General features: G+C 43.3%; 1 protein-coding gene across 2 annotated transcripts in view; it reads left to right on the top strand.

Annotated features, from left to right (window-relative positions):
* The first annotated feature begins 2,042 nt into the window (after positions 1–2,042).
* Positions 2,043–16,778, top strand: part of LOC149227611 (putative LRR receptor-like serine/threonine-protein kinase At1g56140) — a 430,653-nt gene continuing 415,917 nt past the window's right edge. The window contains exons 1-6 of one of the 2 annotated variants that reach the window (XM_089377835.1): positions 2,043–2,360; positions 2,483–2,666; positions 2,867–2,938; positions 3,175–3,246; positions 3,440–3,511; positions 3,915–3,986. In XM_089377835.1, the coding sequence (XP_089233961.1) occupies positions 2,246–2,360; positions 2,483–2,666; positions 2,867–2,938; positions 3,175–3,246; positions 3,440–3,511; positions 3,915–3,986 (587 nt within the window). In that variant the 5' untranslated portion in view covers positions 2,043–2,245. The remainder of the gene's footprint in view (positions 2,361–2,482; positions 2,667–2,866; positions 2,939–3,174; positions 3,247–3,439; positions 3,512–3,914; positions 3,987–16,778) is intronic. The other variant, XM_089377834.1, reaches the window with a different exon arrangement.

Below are 16,778 nucleotides of genomic sequence, written 5' to 3'. Positions count from 1 at the left end.
TAGATGTTGTATATGACTAGAATCCGCTGATCTTATTTGTTTTCTAACACTGTTTGGATCCAATGCTGGTTAATAATTTCTGACTTATAATTCCAAATGTTTTGATTCCAGATTGTAGCGATTCCTCCGGAAGCTCCCCTGGATTCGTTGATGCTTCCATTGCACTGCTTGTTCTGTTCAATGATTTTAGTCATATCCTGCAGACTTTGCTTTGTTTCTTGTAACAAAAAAATCCTTGGTTTTTCACAATAAATAAGATCTTTTAGGGCTGCAATTTTGGAGGGGTGCCCTATACCCCTGCAATTCAAAGATAAGATTTTCATCATTGGGAGAGTGGTGTGCGGAGAGGTGCTCACCCCCCTTGATCCTTGTGAGTTTTCTCCTTATCATGCTGTCCTAAGATGTAAGATTCAATAGGGCTTTGAGTGCCCATTGCTATGTCCTTTTAGGCATTCTCATCTCGGTGTTGTTTTGCAGATTTTTTGCCTAGGTCAGGTTTCTTAAGAGAGTCGCTAGAGGCTCCATGGTCTTTGGATGAGCTCCTGGTGAGTCTAGAGAGGGGGGGTTCAAGGGAAGTTTGGAAAGGGATAACCAGAGGAGGGGAAGGATCAGAAGCAGTGGAATGAATCGTGGGAAGATGCGAGGGTTCCAAGGGAGGAGCATTGGATAAAACCGAGAAGGGATTGGAGGTAGAAGGGGCCAAGGGAGGTGAGAAAGAAGGAAGGGAGGATGAGGGAGGGGAGGATGAGGAGGGACGGACAATCTTTGAGGCAGAGGGTTCAGATTCTGGCGGTGCTTTAGTTGAGGGAGCCGACTTCTTTTTTTTTCACTGTTTCCCATTATTCTTCTTGTGGGTCATTTTCAACATTAGCAAGAGAGGGACAACGATTGGCAAAGTGGCCGTATTCGTGACATACCTTACATTTGAACGGTATTTGCTCGTAATCAAGCTGCTGAATATGGCTCCAATCATCCACTTTGAGTTTGATGGCTTCCGGTAGGCCTTTGCCGAGATCCACTTCCACACAAATGCGCGCGCATGCTTGCATATTATCCTTTGGCTCGCTATGATCTATGTACTTGCCTACAACGTTTCCAATTGCACGAACCGAGTCATCTCCCCAGGAGTGAAGAGGGAGATGAGGGAGTCTGACCCAGATAGGGACAGCGTTGGGGACATCCAGTTCCGGATCAAAATTCAGGGTCCATTTGTTTAAGTATACGCCTCTAGAGTCCATGAAGTAAGGCCCATTCCTGAAGATTAAATCCTTATCTTCTTTAGATTCAAAGTGGAAGATAAAGAACCCCTTTCCACAGAATCTGATGGAGATTTTACCTTGTATTTTGTTGGACCAATTTCTTTCAACCCAACGTCGCACAGTTCTTGGAGATGGCCAGAGGCCCGTGAACTGGCCGATGAGACCTTTTTTTGCAGGAGAGAGGGCTGCCATGCGAGGAATGGTTGGAGGTAGATTAACTTCTTAGAGAATGTCCAGCTTCTGACAAACTCCGATATAGCTGGGCGAGGCCGTTGTGGTGGGAGAGATTTGACGAGAGTAGAGAATGCATGCTGGGGATCGCCCCCCTCTGGTAAGCAGTCCGGAGGGGCCATAGGAGCCGAGGAAGGTCAAGAGAGCGCGCAACAGGGTTAGGACGTAGCAACGAGCGCGCAGATAATTAAATCTTAACTATTCTCACTATTAACAACTAAATTGTAATAAATTTTCTCACCTTTAAAAAATAATTCCATTTTTATCAAAAAATTTAAAGAATTGATTTATATAAAGTTTAATCTCAGCCACATCACAATTTCAAACGTCATGAAAAGAAAGTTAAAAACAAAAACCACTTCAATTGATAAACATACCATTATTAATAAATCCAAAAGCATAATCAAATTAACTATCAACCCAGTCCCCCTTCCCAAAAAATAAACTCCGCGCTTTCACTAACAATCAACCCCTTCCCAAAAAAAATACTCCGCGGTTTCATATGTCAGGTTTAGATTTTTTTTTTTACATGAACACTGCCATACGTGCTGACTATCATTAATAAATGTTTGAACTGCCAACGCTACTGTCAACGCTACTGGTCTTTAAACCATGCTTCCGTCTCTCATCAATTCTGTAGTTTCTAACAGCGCGGAACACCATCAAACATCCAAACGAAGTTATAACATCCCAATTAACTTAACCTGCTGTGTCATCTAGAGCTCCCATCGCGAGTACCAAGCCCGTCCATCATCATGTTCAAGCTTCAAATGTCATCACTGATTTGGCTTCTCTGCACTTTTATCATTATTGGGTATTCCAGTTTGCTTGGTCAAGCTCAAGCAGCCGCAGCCACGGACCCAAATGAAGGTAACAACGGAATATAATTCCAAACAAATAATCTCAAACCGCGGGCTGCAGGCGTTCTCATGTCTTCTGTATTTATCATTATCATCTTTGTTGATCAATTCATTTCCTTTTCTTGCGTACAGTTACTGCATTAAAGTCACTTTCTCAGAAGTGGAGTATATCGTCTTCTAATACATGGAACCTTACTGGAGATCCATGCTCTGGACGAGCCATCGACAGTACGCCCATTACCGATACTTCTCTGAATCCTGCATTCAAGTGTAACTGCAACTTCAACAATGGATCCACTTGCCATATTACTAAACTGTAAGAAGTTCTCTGGCATCGGCCTATTTAAATTTTTTTAGGTTCTTAGATTATCAGCTTAAATTCGATTCAATATACGGTTACATTTCTAATAAGCATGAAGTGACCTTTATTGATTTTAGATGTGAGCCCGAGCGAAGTGGCCTCTTTTCAAGCCAGAATTGCAAAATTTAACCCATTGACGGCCTTCTTTCTCTCAGGAAAGTCAATCAAAAGGTCACAACGGGACAAATTCCGACAGAACTGGCTAAGCTGACTTACCTTTCGTATCTGTAAGACTGTTTCTGATTTTTCAGTGAAATTGAATACTCTTCTGTATAATGGATGCAGGAATTTGTCTTTTTTCCTTTCGTATCTGTAAGACTGTTTATGATTTTTCAGTAAAATTGAATATTATTCTGTCTAATGGCTGCAGGGGTTTGTCTTTTTCCTGTGGTAAAATAACTAACATGTGATGCCTTTGGTTTCCAAAATCCTGACAGAGAAATCTGTGGAATTTTTATGACAGGAACTTGACACAAAACTATTTAACAGGACCAATACCTGCTTTCTTGGGTAACCTCACACGCCTGCATTACTTGTGAGATTCTCCCCCTTCTGTTCTATGTTCTTTAGCAGGAACTTCTCTTTTTCTTGTGTTACCTAGGTAGAGTTTGTTGATCTGCGTCTTTCACATATGCCATACTACTTGAAATCATTAATTATTACTAGGAAAATCGATTTATCTGCAACCAATTTGCAACACTGATATTTAATTACATTCATTGATTCAGGTCCCTTGGAATAAATAATTTATCTGGCCCTGTTCCAAAGGAGCTTGGAAATCTTCAAAAATTGATTGTGTTGTAAGACATCCCCTCTTTCTTTCTCTCTGCACAGATGCATATTTATAGTATAAACATCAAATTTAGCACTAAATGGCAGATGGAAAAAACTGCGGAACCATTTATAGTTGAACATTTTCCTACTTATCCTAGTGATTTCCTTTTTGCATGGAATGCATATATGCTATATCTCTGAGTTTGAGAAGATATAACAAGCTGTCAATTCAGTTCCTTATCGTCCAACAACTTCTTTCCGTCTGTGTGTATTTCTTACATCCCTTTATATCAGATAAGTGGTTTCCATGATCACTAAAAGCAACCATAAAATAAACAAAAAAATAAATTATTTCTGACTTGAGGGATTTTACCTTCAGGAGCTTTAAAAACATATAATTACTTCTTACTTGCGGGGTTTTATCTTCAGGAGCTTTGCTTCAAACAGTCTTAATGGGACACTTCCGGAAGAGCTTGGGAACCTGACAACATTGCAAGAATTGTAAGTCTGATTGAATTTTGTCATACCGATATAGCTTTTCCGATGCGTTAATATGTGTGCATAAAATAATCAACGCCTTATCCAATTGAGCTTGGGAGCCCGACAACATTGCGAGAATTGTAGAGTCTGATTAAATTTTGTCATATCGATATGCTGCAGTGTACTTGTTATACGTTTTGGAGTTTTTAAAGGTTTTTTTGTTAATGTCAATTTTTTTCAGAATTTGATAGGGATTTTTTGAAATTATGAGTATGAATGGGGAATTCTTCACAATGTTCCAATATTTTTAGGATTCTGAATGTATATATGCAGTTAAAAACACATTTTAAATAAGAGAAAATGATGATTTGACCAAAACTTGTTTTATCAAATTCCAGCCAAAAACTCCAAAACATATAATAATTAGACAACTCTGATTAATATCCTTTTTCCCTATATATTAATATGTATGCATAAAATAATCTGCCCCTTTTCTAATTGATAGGGATGTTGAGATTACAAAATCCTAAAGTTAGACTAGCTATGACTAGTGGATCAGTTTTTTCTTATAAATTACAAGAAGAAAGAGGGTAATTTAAAAAAAATAAAATTGTTTTTTATTATTAAACATTATTAACTCTCAATTATTATGATTTTAGAATAATGGTCTAATGATTTTTTGTTTGTTTGTTTGTCAAGTTGTGTCTTGAGATGACTGCATGCTTAACCTTTGGCATGAGAAACTGCAACCCAGGGGCATCTAACGTGTCAAAATCACCCGGGGATCGCACATGGCCTGGGCCACACCAGTCCTTAACATGGTTGGATTTTTGCCCACGGAGTTTTGAACGGGTGACCTTCACATCATGGAGTGACTTAACAATGCAACCCATCACTGTCTATTCTACGCCCCATGGTTGGTTTAATGGTTAACATAAGGTGCTATCACATTAAAGACATTTAAATTACAATAGATATGTGTAATGTTTCCTCCCACCCCCTTGGATTAATCCAAGCTGAATGAGAGGTGTTACTTTCATTTAAGCCAACCTCCAAGGTCTCATTATGGAAATGGGGTTATAAAATTTCCTCACCCAAAATATGCGGAACTCACTTTGGATAACACCATTGCATCCAACTCATCAAGATATTTTTGGTGATATAATTTTTTATCTCAATCTAACCTCTAGATTGAGAGATATGCGCCTTCAAATTCTAACCAATCAGGCAGTGCCACATGGCATTTGTGTGGCCAATGGTTAAGCTTGAACCCCTCGCGCGACTAGTTTGAATAGATCAACGACCTGTATTAATTGTGCCCCCATGCCTTCTGATAATTAACAAAGGGGTGGGGGTCCACAATTTGTTGCTTCTGTGACTAAACCACTTGCGGTTGCCCCGTACCCTATTTTCTCCATGTGGCCACCTCCTTACATTTGCGGCCTATATTAATAGGCCCTCCCCTACCTTCTCGACAGATAATGAGGGGGGGGGGGGGGTCCGCTATTTGTCGTTTATGCACCCGTGGTCCCCATCACACTCATGTACATATCATACGTGGCTATGCCACATCACCTGTGGTCTAGCGTGGCATCCATTGCATCACAGTGCCATAGCCCCATCGCACTTCACCTCTAGGAATGTCCCAATCCAAAACATCCATGGTGTGACATAGATATTTACATTAGTCACCAAGGAAATTTCCTGTGTAGCACCCTTCGTCTACCGTGGCTTCTATCAACATCGCGCCCCACTATAAGAGACATTGTATAACATTGTCGGGGAAATGAGCTCCGCGGTGATGTGACTCCTGGCCATGTCAACTCCATGACAATACCACGCGGCACCCCCTAGACATGTGGCACCACAAAACCACTGCCACATGTCAGGTGGATTTGGTTGAATCAACATCTAAAAGCGCCCATTCTAACTTCCACATGTCACTACCACCTAGGTGCCATGTTAGCATCATCCTCCATGTCACCCGCTTCCACTGTGTCTTGCTGACATCATGTTGACATCAGGGTGACGTCACCCTACCATGTGGCATCCTCTAGCAATGTCATGTGTCATCCAAAAACTAGTCACTAGGCCATCCAAAAAGGCCATTATTGCTTGCTACATGTCACAGTGACAACAAGTCACATCAACAACTTTGCCACGTCACATATCTACATCCTCCGAGACATGCATATCTATGTCCCCTGGAACGGACATATCTCCATCTCCCCTCGGAACATAATTTTCTTTGTTCCCCAAGACATACATTCCCCTATCCCCCGAGACGTAGCTTTCTCCACTTCATGACAAGAAAGATTTCTTGATGCATCCCACACATCCTGTTAATAGTACCATCCTCTATAGAGGCCATACATATTACTTGGTGCAACCCACTTGGCGCTAATTAGCGCTAAGAAATGTCATTACGTGACAAATTAACCAAGCGATTAGTGGTAATCACAAGGGATAAATAAAGTCCTCTGCCCTTTATAAAATTTTTCGAACTCCTTTGTAAATTTGATGAGTCTTATTCGACCTTGGCTACAAACTTGTTGCATGGCGATACCCAAGTTCGAAGTCTTAAGTACTTTAATGATTTTGTAAAGCCATCCTTGGTATTGACACTACTCATATCCTTAATCACGGTAGGAATGAGCCTTCATTCCAATGCTGCTATTTTAGACATAAGCACTACCAAAATGCTTAAAATGAGACTAACCACCAGCCTACTTGTAATATTCCTAGGGAATCTTTACAGTAAATAACAAAGCAAATATAGACACAAAAAAATCAAACACATGAATCAGTCCATGAAATTGCACCAAAAATTGCTTTGTTGAGCCATTTTATTATAATATGAAGAGGGTACAATGAGGAGCTGGAAAGAGTGCACCTGGGCTTGCTTAAGGCAAGCTAGCTAAGCCCAAATGAACAATAAGAAGTCCCTCCCAAATCTGATGCAGCTCTCTCCTGGCTTTGTGCTGAAACTGCCAAGAAATATGCTACTAGCTGTGAAGAACTGCTGCTAGGGCCTCCTCCGGTGCTTGGAAAATTCTGGGAAATCAACCCGAGATCTCCACCAAAAACCCACTAAAACCCACGAAGGAATTAGCCAAATGTTGACCATGTAATTTCGGCCCAAATTTCCCCTGGCTCCTCTTGCTGCTGGTTGAGTTGGGACTCCTGTTTGACCTCTCAAATCTGCCCCAAAAATTTTGCAATTTTAGATATGAGATCCTTGTCAAAAACCCAGAAAAACCCAGAAAGGGTTTCCCTGGGTCCAACCTTCAAAATTTGACCCTTCACAGCTTGGCCCTCCACCAAATTCGAATTCTATTACTATGGTTCCTCCTATCAATCTCTGCTCTCCAAACTACAACAATCCTCCTCCAATGGCCCTCCAAATTAAATCCCAGCATCTCAGCTCCTAAATCTCTCTCTCAAGCCTCCCCACAATCAGCTCCACCAATGACTGCGCAGTCCTGGGAGAAGTCTACGCAGGCCCAACCAAAGAAATCTGTCTTGCTGAGAAGGACACTCTCAACTCCTGTAAATTCTCTTCCTTCACCTGCAATTTGGACAAGGAATTTCCCAGTAATGGTATAGCCTCTAATTTCAGTACCCCACTTCACCCAAGAACTGTGTGGTTCTTCTTCTGCGTCCAGGTTGAAGCTAAGGCAAGTCGTACCACCTGAGACTAGTCCCCCAAGTCTCCACAAAGTCATGACAATACCTCCCTAGGGTGGCACTCGTGGTCCACCGAAGAAGAGGGTGAGATTTCCCCTTGGAAACCTCTGGTGCTAAACAACACTTGTGACTCAGCTGAACAACTAGAGCAACAATGTGTAAATGTCAAATTATCAAAAGGTGCCCAATGCTGCCTTCAACCCTCTATTTATAATTGTTGCCTCACCTTTCCTTGTGGGTCCCTCATCCAAATATTTCGACCTCCTTTCCACAAAATCGATTTTTCCTCCAAGGGGTGCGTATTCCATGAGGGGTGGCCCCCATATTCCACTAATATTGAAGTTTTCGATTTCTCCTAAGTCCCATGTACCAAAAATGTCTCCAATGCTCAGATTACAAAATTTTGCTATGCTTAGCACTTCCCCAGTAAACTTACTCAATTGTGTTAAATAAAAAATCAAAATTGGGGATATCACAATCCTCCCTGCCAAAAATTGCTTGTCCTCAAGCAATGCCTAAACAAGCACGCTCTCTGGTTGTTGATCCCCACTATCACTACAAAATATGCCGGGGAAACCAGATGCGCCACTGGATCGTCCCCGACCTCTACACTTTCTTATCATGAAGGAATCCCTCAATACCACGATCCCAAGTCATCCTGTCCAACATAAAGCCCCCCTTGCTCCATTCACTACCCTTCCATGTATAAGTACCAAAATCCCTCCGCATACCATCAATGAGTAGGGAATCATGATAATGTGGCACCATGTCCCACCCCTAATGAAGCGGCCCTACCAAGTAGTCCATCTCATACACTCCAAGAGTAAACTCTTGAAGATACCACCCAACCCTGTGGAGATAAAGTCTCGCTCACATGAACTTCTCTAGATATCATCTTGGTGACCAACCTTCCATGCTAATGAAGTTATCAATGATGACTCATTAAAGCCCAATGGAAGATCTGAATGATCTCCCCATGTAGTAGCCAGCTCATCCCTAAAGGTTGTTGAGCTGTGAAGTACTATGATGCTTGAGTCCCTTGCTAGTCTCAGAAGGGTGCCACTATGTTGGTGATGGGCCACTTTGCCTATGACATACTCACCATTGTGACCAGATTGTACCCTCCTCTCCTGGGACCTAATGGCAAAAAATCTATGAAGGCCAAGCTCATCCTACTCAGGCATCTCCATGATGCCAATGTTTACACATCCACTGCCAATCTCAATCCTGAGCAACAATAAGATAAATCTGCCTCGCCATACAATGGAGGTCTCAGTGATACCCCATGTGTCAAATCCAAGGTGAATTAGATCACCCTGTGCCATGTCTCTGATCATCACAAAGTGGAGTGACCTGTCAGCTGACTGAATCCCCGGATCCCATAACAAGATTCGTTGCGACATAGTCCTGATGACTGTTGGAACCCTCCTGTTCCATATCTTTGCTCCCTGTATGTAATCAATGTATAGACTCCGCATGTTGTGAATCAACCAGGTGAACTCAAAATTGCCCTGCGCCTGCCATACCACATTGTGAAATTTGTGATCCTGCCTCCTGAAAGCGCACCTTGATACTGCTTGGAGTCCAAACATCTGCCTATAGACGAGGTCTACCATCCACTGCACCTCATGCTCATATATTGCTTCAGAATGTCTCGCTGAAAGTGCATCATGCAGCTCCCTCGCAATCACCCCCCCGAGTGTGAGCCCAAGGGTGTAACATATGCTACCTTGGTAGTAAACCATGCCATCCCTAAGTGTTAAAACTGGCAACTAGGGCCAAACTCCATGTGGGTCATCTTATTTATGGCAGCTAATATTTTTCTTGGATCCCTTTCATCGAGAGGTGTAGGATTGATCTAAAGATCATCCGATTCCGATAAGTATTCATGGAGTTATGAATTTATTTGCCTTATAAGACAATTCGTCAAGGTCGGCCAGCAACCAAATAAACCCCACATGTGCTCAACGTTTTAGTATAAATAGGGGTGGCCTTCAAGTCATTTCAACACACTTGGGATCTCTTCCTCTCTCTACTTGTCTTTGGGTTTTAGTAGGAGGAGAGATCCTAAGGAATAACGTTGCCTTGATCCAGAGGGCAGAAAAGCTGGAACTGCCGGAAAAGCAGGAACTGTTGAAAAAGCCGGAAAAACCGGAAATGTCGGAAAAGTCGGAAAAGCCGGAATTGCTGGAAAAGCCGAAATTGCTAAAAAAGCCAGAAAAGCCGGAATTGCCGGAAAAGCCAGAAATGCCAAAAAAGTCGGAAAAGTCGGAATTGTCGGAACAGCCGAAAAAGTTGGAACTGCTAGAAAAGCTGGAATTTTCGGAAAAGCCGGAAAAGCCAGAAATGCCGGAAAAGCCGGAACTATCGGAAAAGACGGAAAAGCCGGAAAAGCCGGAAATGCTGGAAAAGCCGAAAATGCCGGAAAACCCAGAACTGCCATAAAAGCTGGAGAAGCTGGAAATGCCGGAACTGCCGGACAGCCGAAAAAGCTAGAACTGCCGGAACTGCCGGGAACAACTGGAACTGCCAAAAACAGCCGGAACTGCCAGAATTGCCGGGAACTGCCGAAACATCTGTCTTCGAAGGAGAGCAGCGTGGAAGGGACAACTAACTAACATTGGGACAATTGTATGGTACTTAGCAACAAATATACCAAGCATGCAATGTTACAGCTAGCATGCAAGGGACAACTAGGATGCAACAACAAGCATGCTAAGGACAACAAGCATGCTAGGGACAATAAGCAAGCAAGGGACAACAAGCAAGCAAGGTACAACCAAAACATAGGTCAGGATGGCAACATGGTGCAGCAATGGCACATAATGCAGTACAGTGATGGGTACAGTCATGATTAATGAAGCGTGATGAGATGCAGCATAGTGATGATGGGTGCAACATGGTGCAGCGCGGTGAGGTGCAACATGATGACGAAATGTAGCACAACAATAGGTGAAGGAGTCACCTTGGAGAATTAGTTGAAGCAACATGTCTTCAACTGATCTCATGTATCATCTTCTTAGAGATGATCTATGCTCTTATTTAGACAAGTCAAAGTGTTGACTTCTGTTGTAAATGTACTATCTCTCTCTCTCTCTCTTGCTGAACTATTGAAGAACATATAAGAAGAATTGATCAAGGGTTTCCCCACATTGGGGTTTGTCCCTGGCTAGCACCACATCTTGTGTCCTTTTGTCTTGGCTTGTCTTCTGCGATTTATGTTTATGTTCTATCTGCAGTTTACTTTAATGCTTATGTGATTGCTAATCTGGAAAAGATATGGAGCTAACTGTGAAAATTGAAATAAATTGCTCTAAGCATAGAACATACCTAAAATTAACATGGTATCGGAGCTGAGGTGAAGACAATGCCCAAGCAAGAGTGAAAGAGCAATCACCGAAGATAGTTGGGAAAGGACAAAAGGATCAGTGGATTCCTCATCCCTCTTCAAATTCACCAAGGGTGAAGTCGAAGCAGAGAATATTATCAGAATGGCGCAGCGGAATATGGCCTACCTAAAGATCACTTCATTGGAAGACCTGATCTGAGGGTGGAAGGAAAGGCAGATAACTAGTTCGGCCATTATGCGAAGGAGTGCCTGAATGGCAGGGACACATCACTTGATGATGATAACAATCATTCCAGGGACATCTTCAATGATCAAAGGAATGACAGGTAATGCAGGTCATCAAGGAAATGGCCGACTCTTCATAGAAAGCTAGGAACCCCAAGTATGAAGAATCACATGTTATTTCTGATAAGATAAAGAAGCGTTATCTTATATCGGCCCTCTCCTTCAGATTCTTTGGGAATCTGGCTTATAGATTGTAGTGCTTCAAGGCACTTCATTAGATAGGTGGGTGCACACTCTAATTTGGTAGAGTTGGAAAAAATCGTGGGATTATACTTGGAGCCGATGCCACCTATCCCGGAGTAGGGAATGTTAACTCTCAATTGAATAAGGGTAACTCGATTCATATACAGAATCTCTTTTATGTACCTGATCGCAAGAAGAACCTGGTGTCCATCTCAGAAATGGAAGTCAAAGGTTTCATGGTGGCATTCATCGATGGAAAGGTACATGTTAAAAAATATAATTTTCAAAGATGCTTTTTCTCATGGGCTCAAGGTTGGCAATTTGTATCAAGTTGCAGGATGGTCCATTGGGGATCATGTCAATTGACATATCACATCTATAACAACGGAGGCCTACCTATGGGGCCGTACCTGATGTGAGTCAAATGGTGATAGGGATGTCTGAATTCAAGTAGAGCATGAAGGTACATGTCTGAGATGTACCGAAGGAAAATATTATAAGGGGACCATTCCCCTCATGCAGCAGGTCCACATGTTTGGAACAACTCGAGGAGTTTGAGATTCATGATTGGGAATCTCATGTATACAGGTGGAAGAAAGCCCTCTATGGCTTGAAGCAAAACACCGTGGGCATAGTATGAGAGGATTGATAGTTGTCTGATGAAGCTGAGATTCACTAGGAGTGAAACCGATCCAAACCATTACCCGAAGGTTGTGGATGATAGACCTCTCATACCGGCACCTTATGAGGACGACCTATTTTTGACAGGTGCAGACCCTCTCATTTGCAGAAGTAAGAGGGAGTTGGATTCCGATGTGGAATGATAAACTGCAAGCCTGTGACTACCTCAAGGATCTTAACTTTCAGAAGTTATATGGTAGTGATGTTGGACCAGATTTGGGAAATGCCTCTGGGTTTCATAAACTCATTCACGTTGATGTTCTTGGTGAACTTCCGTCCAGACATATGTTTTGCAGTTAGCATGGTGAGCTCATATTTGGTTGAGCCTCATTGGATTGGTGCCAATAATCTTCTGAGATATCTTCAGGGCACAATCTCTCATGGATTGAGATACACTGCCGAAAATATGAAACTGCATGATTATTCGAATGCTGACTGGGCAGGCAGTGTGGAGGATCATTAGAGCACTTCTCAGTGCTGGTTCTCTTTGGATTCTGCTTCGATATCGTGGATGAGTAGGAAGCAGAAGTCGGTTGCTATAAGCACCACCGCGATCGAATACATAGCTACGAGTACAATCTCGTGTGAAGCTGCATGGTTCCAGAAGCTCTTAAGTGAGTTGTTTGTACACATGATGAATACCACTGTGATTCTCTATGACAACTAGAGGGGGGATTCGATTATTGAGGAATCTCGTATTCGATGATTGCTCCAGCAGATAGACATCAGATACTGCCTTATCTGCGATATGGTAAGTCGATGAGCGAGGAGGCTCCATCGCATTGAGACTGATGTACAGGTCACAAACATTTTGTCAAAGCCCTGGGGAAAGGTCAAATCTGTGACTTTCCCGAATGACTTGGAGTCGTTGAGAGACCTTCTTATAAGGGTCTTGCATGTTGCATGCATTGAGCTCTGGGAGCTCTAGGGGGCTTGGGGTACTTATTGGAGCAACATACGACCACAGGGCGACTCACCCTCCCCTGGTGGTGCGCTATGAACATGATGATTAGTTCTTCTATGGGCCGGGATGATTAGTTCTCCCGTGGCAACTGTGGAACATGATGATTAGTTCTTCTGTGGGCTGGGATGATTAGTTCTCCCGTGGCAACTGTGGAACAGGATGATTAGTTCTCCTGTGGGCTGGGATGATTAGTTCTCCCGTGGCAACTATGGAACAGGATGATTAGTTCTCCTGTGGGCCAGGATGATTTGTTCTCCGTGGCGACTGTGGAACAGGATGATTAGTTCTCCTGTGGGCTAGGATGATTTGTTCTCCGTGGCGACTGTGGAACAGGATGATTAGTTCTCCTGTGGGCCAGGATGATTAGTTCTCCATGGCATCCACTGACAGGATGATTCATTCTCCTGTGGACGGGATGATTAGTTCTCCTGTCGAGGCATCCTACCCATGCAGTCTGGGACACATGGGAAGTACCCTCATCTGATCAATGAGCAGGGAAATGAGGATAGGGACCATAGTAGTACTATCGATGGATGCATCGATGTATCTACCATACTCCCTATGCTAGGATGACCTCCATTGATCTGGGATCAGTATGAGTGGTTTGAGACACTCTCTTGTGACATTGATCTGGGATCAATATGAGTGGTTTGAGACACTCTCTTGTGACATTGATCTGGGATCAATGAAACTAATCTGGGATCAGTATGACTGGTTTGAGACACTCTCTTGTGACATTGATCTGGGATCAGAATGAGTGGTTTGAGACACTCTCTTGTGATATTGATCTGGGATCAATAAAACTGACTTCGGGTCAGTAAGAGAGATGTGATGCACTCTCTTCAGATGAAACTGATTTCGGGTTAGTAGAGAATGGTATGAGACATTCTCAATCAATTCTTCTTCTTCATGGTTCAGCAGAGCAGAGCAGAGCTCAACAGATCAAGGCAGAGCGGAGCAGAGCTCAGCAGATCAGAGCAGAGCATAGCATTGCAGGGCACTGATGGCAGAGATAGTACAGTCGGACATATGGATCAACGAATGGAGTTCTCCCTAGTTGAGAGGGAGTGTTAAAATTGGAAACTAGGGCCAAACCCCATGTGGGTCATCTTGTTTATGGCGGCTGATATTTTTCTTGGATCCCTCTCATCGAGAGGTGTAGGAATGATCTAAAGATCATCCGTTTCCGATAAGTATTCATGGAGTTATGAATTTATTTGTGTTATAAGACAATTCATCAAGGTCGGCCAACAACCAAATAAACCCCACATGTGCTCAGTGTTTTAGTATAAATAGAGGTGGCCTTCAAGTCATTTCAACACACTTGGGATCTCTTCCTCTCTCTACTTGTCTTTGGGTTTTAGTAGGAGGAGAGATCCTAAGGAATAATGTTGCCCTGATCCAGAGGGTAGAAAATCCAGAACTATCGAAAAAGTCGGAAACCCAGAAAAACTGAACTGTCGGAAAAGCCGGAACTGCCGGAAAAGTTGGAAATGTCGGAAAAGCCGGAAAATTCGGAAAAGCCGGAATTGCCGGAAAAGCCCGAAAGCTGGAACTGTCGGAAAAGCTGGAAAAGCCAGAACTGTCGGAAAAGCCTGAAAAGCCAGAAAATCTGGAACTATCGGAAAAGCCAGAACTGCCAGAAAAGCTGGAAAAGCCAGAACTGCCAGAAAAGCCGGAAAAGACGGAAAATCCGGAAAAGCCGGAAATGCCATAAAAGCTGGAAAAGCCGGAAATGCTGGACTGCCGGAAAAGCCGAAACTGTCGGGACTACCAGAACTGCGGGGAACAGCCGGAACTGCTGGGAACAGCTGAAACTGCTAGAATTGCCGGGAATTGCCGAAACAACTGGAGCATTTGTCTCCGAAGGAGAGCAACATGCAAGGGGCAACTAACATTGGGACAGTTGTATGGTACTTAGCAGTGAATACAGCAAGCATGCAATGTTACAGCTAGCATGCAAGGGACAACTAGCATGCAACAACAAGCATGATAAGGACAACAAGCATGCTAGGGACAACAAGCAAGAAAGGGACAACAAGCAGGCAAGGTGCAGCCAACACATAGGTCAGGATGGCAACATGGTGTAGCAATGGCACATAATACAATACAATGATGGGTACAGTCATGATTAATGAAGTGTGATGAGATGCAGCATAGTGATGATGGGTGCAACATGGTGCAGCGCGATGAGGTGCAAAATGATGACGAAATGCAGCACAACGATAGGTGAAGGAGTCACCTTGGAGAATTAGTTGAAGCAGCATGTATTCAACTGATCTCATGTATCATCTTCTTAGAGATGATCTATGCTCTTATCTAGATAAGTCAAAGTGTTGACTTCTATTGTAAACGTACTATCTCACACTCTCTCTCTCTGTTGAACTATTGAAGAACATATAAGAAGAATTGATCAAGGGTTTCCCCACATTGAGGTTTGTCCCTGGCTAGCGCCACATCTTGTGTCCTCTTGTCTTGGCTTGTCTTCTGCGATTTATGTTTATGTTCTATCTGCAGTTTACTTTAATGCTGATGTGATTGCTAATCTGGAAAAGGTATGGAGCTAACTGTGAAAATTGAAATAAATTGCTCTATGCATAGAACATACCTAAAATTAACACTAAACCTATATCTGTCGGCTAGTGCACCCACCAAATGTATCAATTGGAGAGTCTCCCTCTTGCCCATGACACATTGTGAGCCTCCCATGTCCTGCTGCCTATACTGAGAGCATCAAGGGGCAACAACCAAATTCCCTGCGACTGTAAGCAATACTGGAGCGTGATAGGTGGGTAAGTCCCCAAGGGTATGACCAAGAGTTTGTTGGGATATTGAAGAATAATCCTATGGACGTCCCTCTCTTCGCCTCAGATCTGCTGAAAACCCAATCGAAGACCTGTCTACGCTGAACATGTGGTCCCTAGATGCTCAACAACGTCCCCATCGGTTTAAGGTCAGCTGCTCGTGATGGTAAATATAATGTCCATGCCCATAAGTCTCCTTGGAGGCAACACTCCAAGAGCCCATTGTGTCGCACCATATGTCACTGCATACCACCAAGTATCCCTGTACTCAATGCGATGTGAGCTACTCCTCCTACTCCACAACGCAATCCAGCACACTACGACACACCACAATGCATCTCCATGTCCACCTGCCAACCACTTCTCAACGTTGGATGCTCCTATGCATCCCTGTGTGTCATGGCCTAAAGCTGTGATAGTACACTTCAGCCTGCACCTGACTGAAATCATCACCTCCATAGTCACATCACCAGATCCTCTGGTGAATGGATCTCCATAATCTTGGATAAATGGATCTCCCCTCCTAATCCTCCCTAAGAGATCTAACTTGCAAATTTCCCTATGTACCTGTGCGGGTGTCCCTAAGGTGCTGCTCCTTGGCGACCATTGTGCCCCATATATACATGGGAAATCCTCCTCTCCATACAAGGAACTATCCGGTGGCTTGTCGATGCCACCACCTCTGACAACCTCCTACCAAGGTACACTGATCATCCTATGCCCCCACACATGGCCAACATGCCAAGACAACTCATGGAGTCTTCCTGCCCCTCTGTCAGCTTGACCTGTCATGGGTGTTGCCCAAAAATTTGGTGGGAATATGAAAATGGGGGTGATTCCAATCATTGGATCCACCATCC

The sequence above is a fragment of the Pinus tabuliformis genome, chromosome J, assembly GCF_031772625.1.
Source record: "Pinus tabuliformis cultivar Carrire ecotype Pingquan chromosome J, CPIR1, whole genome shotgun sequence".
Taxonomy (NCBI): domain Eukaryota; kingdom Viridiplantae; phylum Streptophyta; class Pinopsida; order Pinales; family Pinaceae; genus Pinus; species Pinus tabuliformis.
The sequence above is the reverse complement of the archived record's forward strand: the minus strand, read 5'-3'. Positions and strand labels throughout refer to the sequence as shown.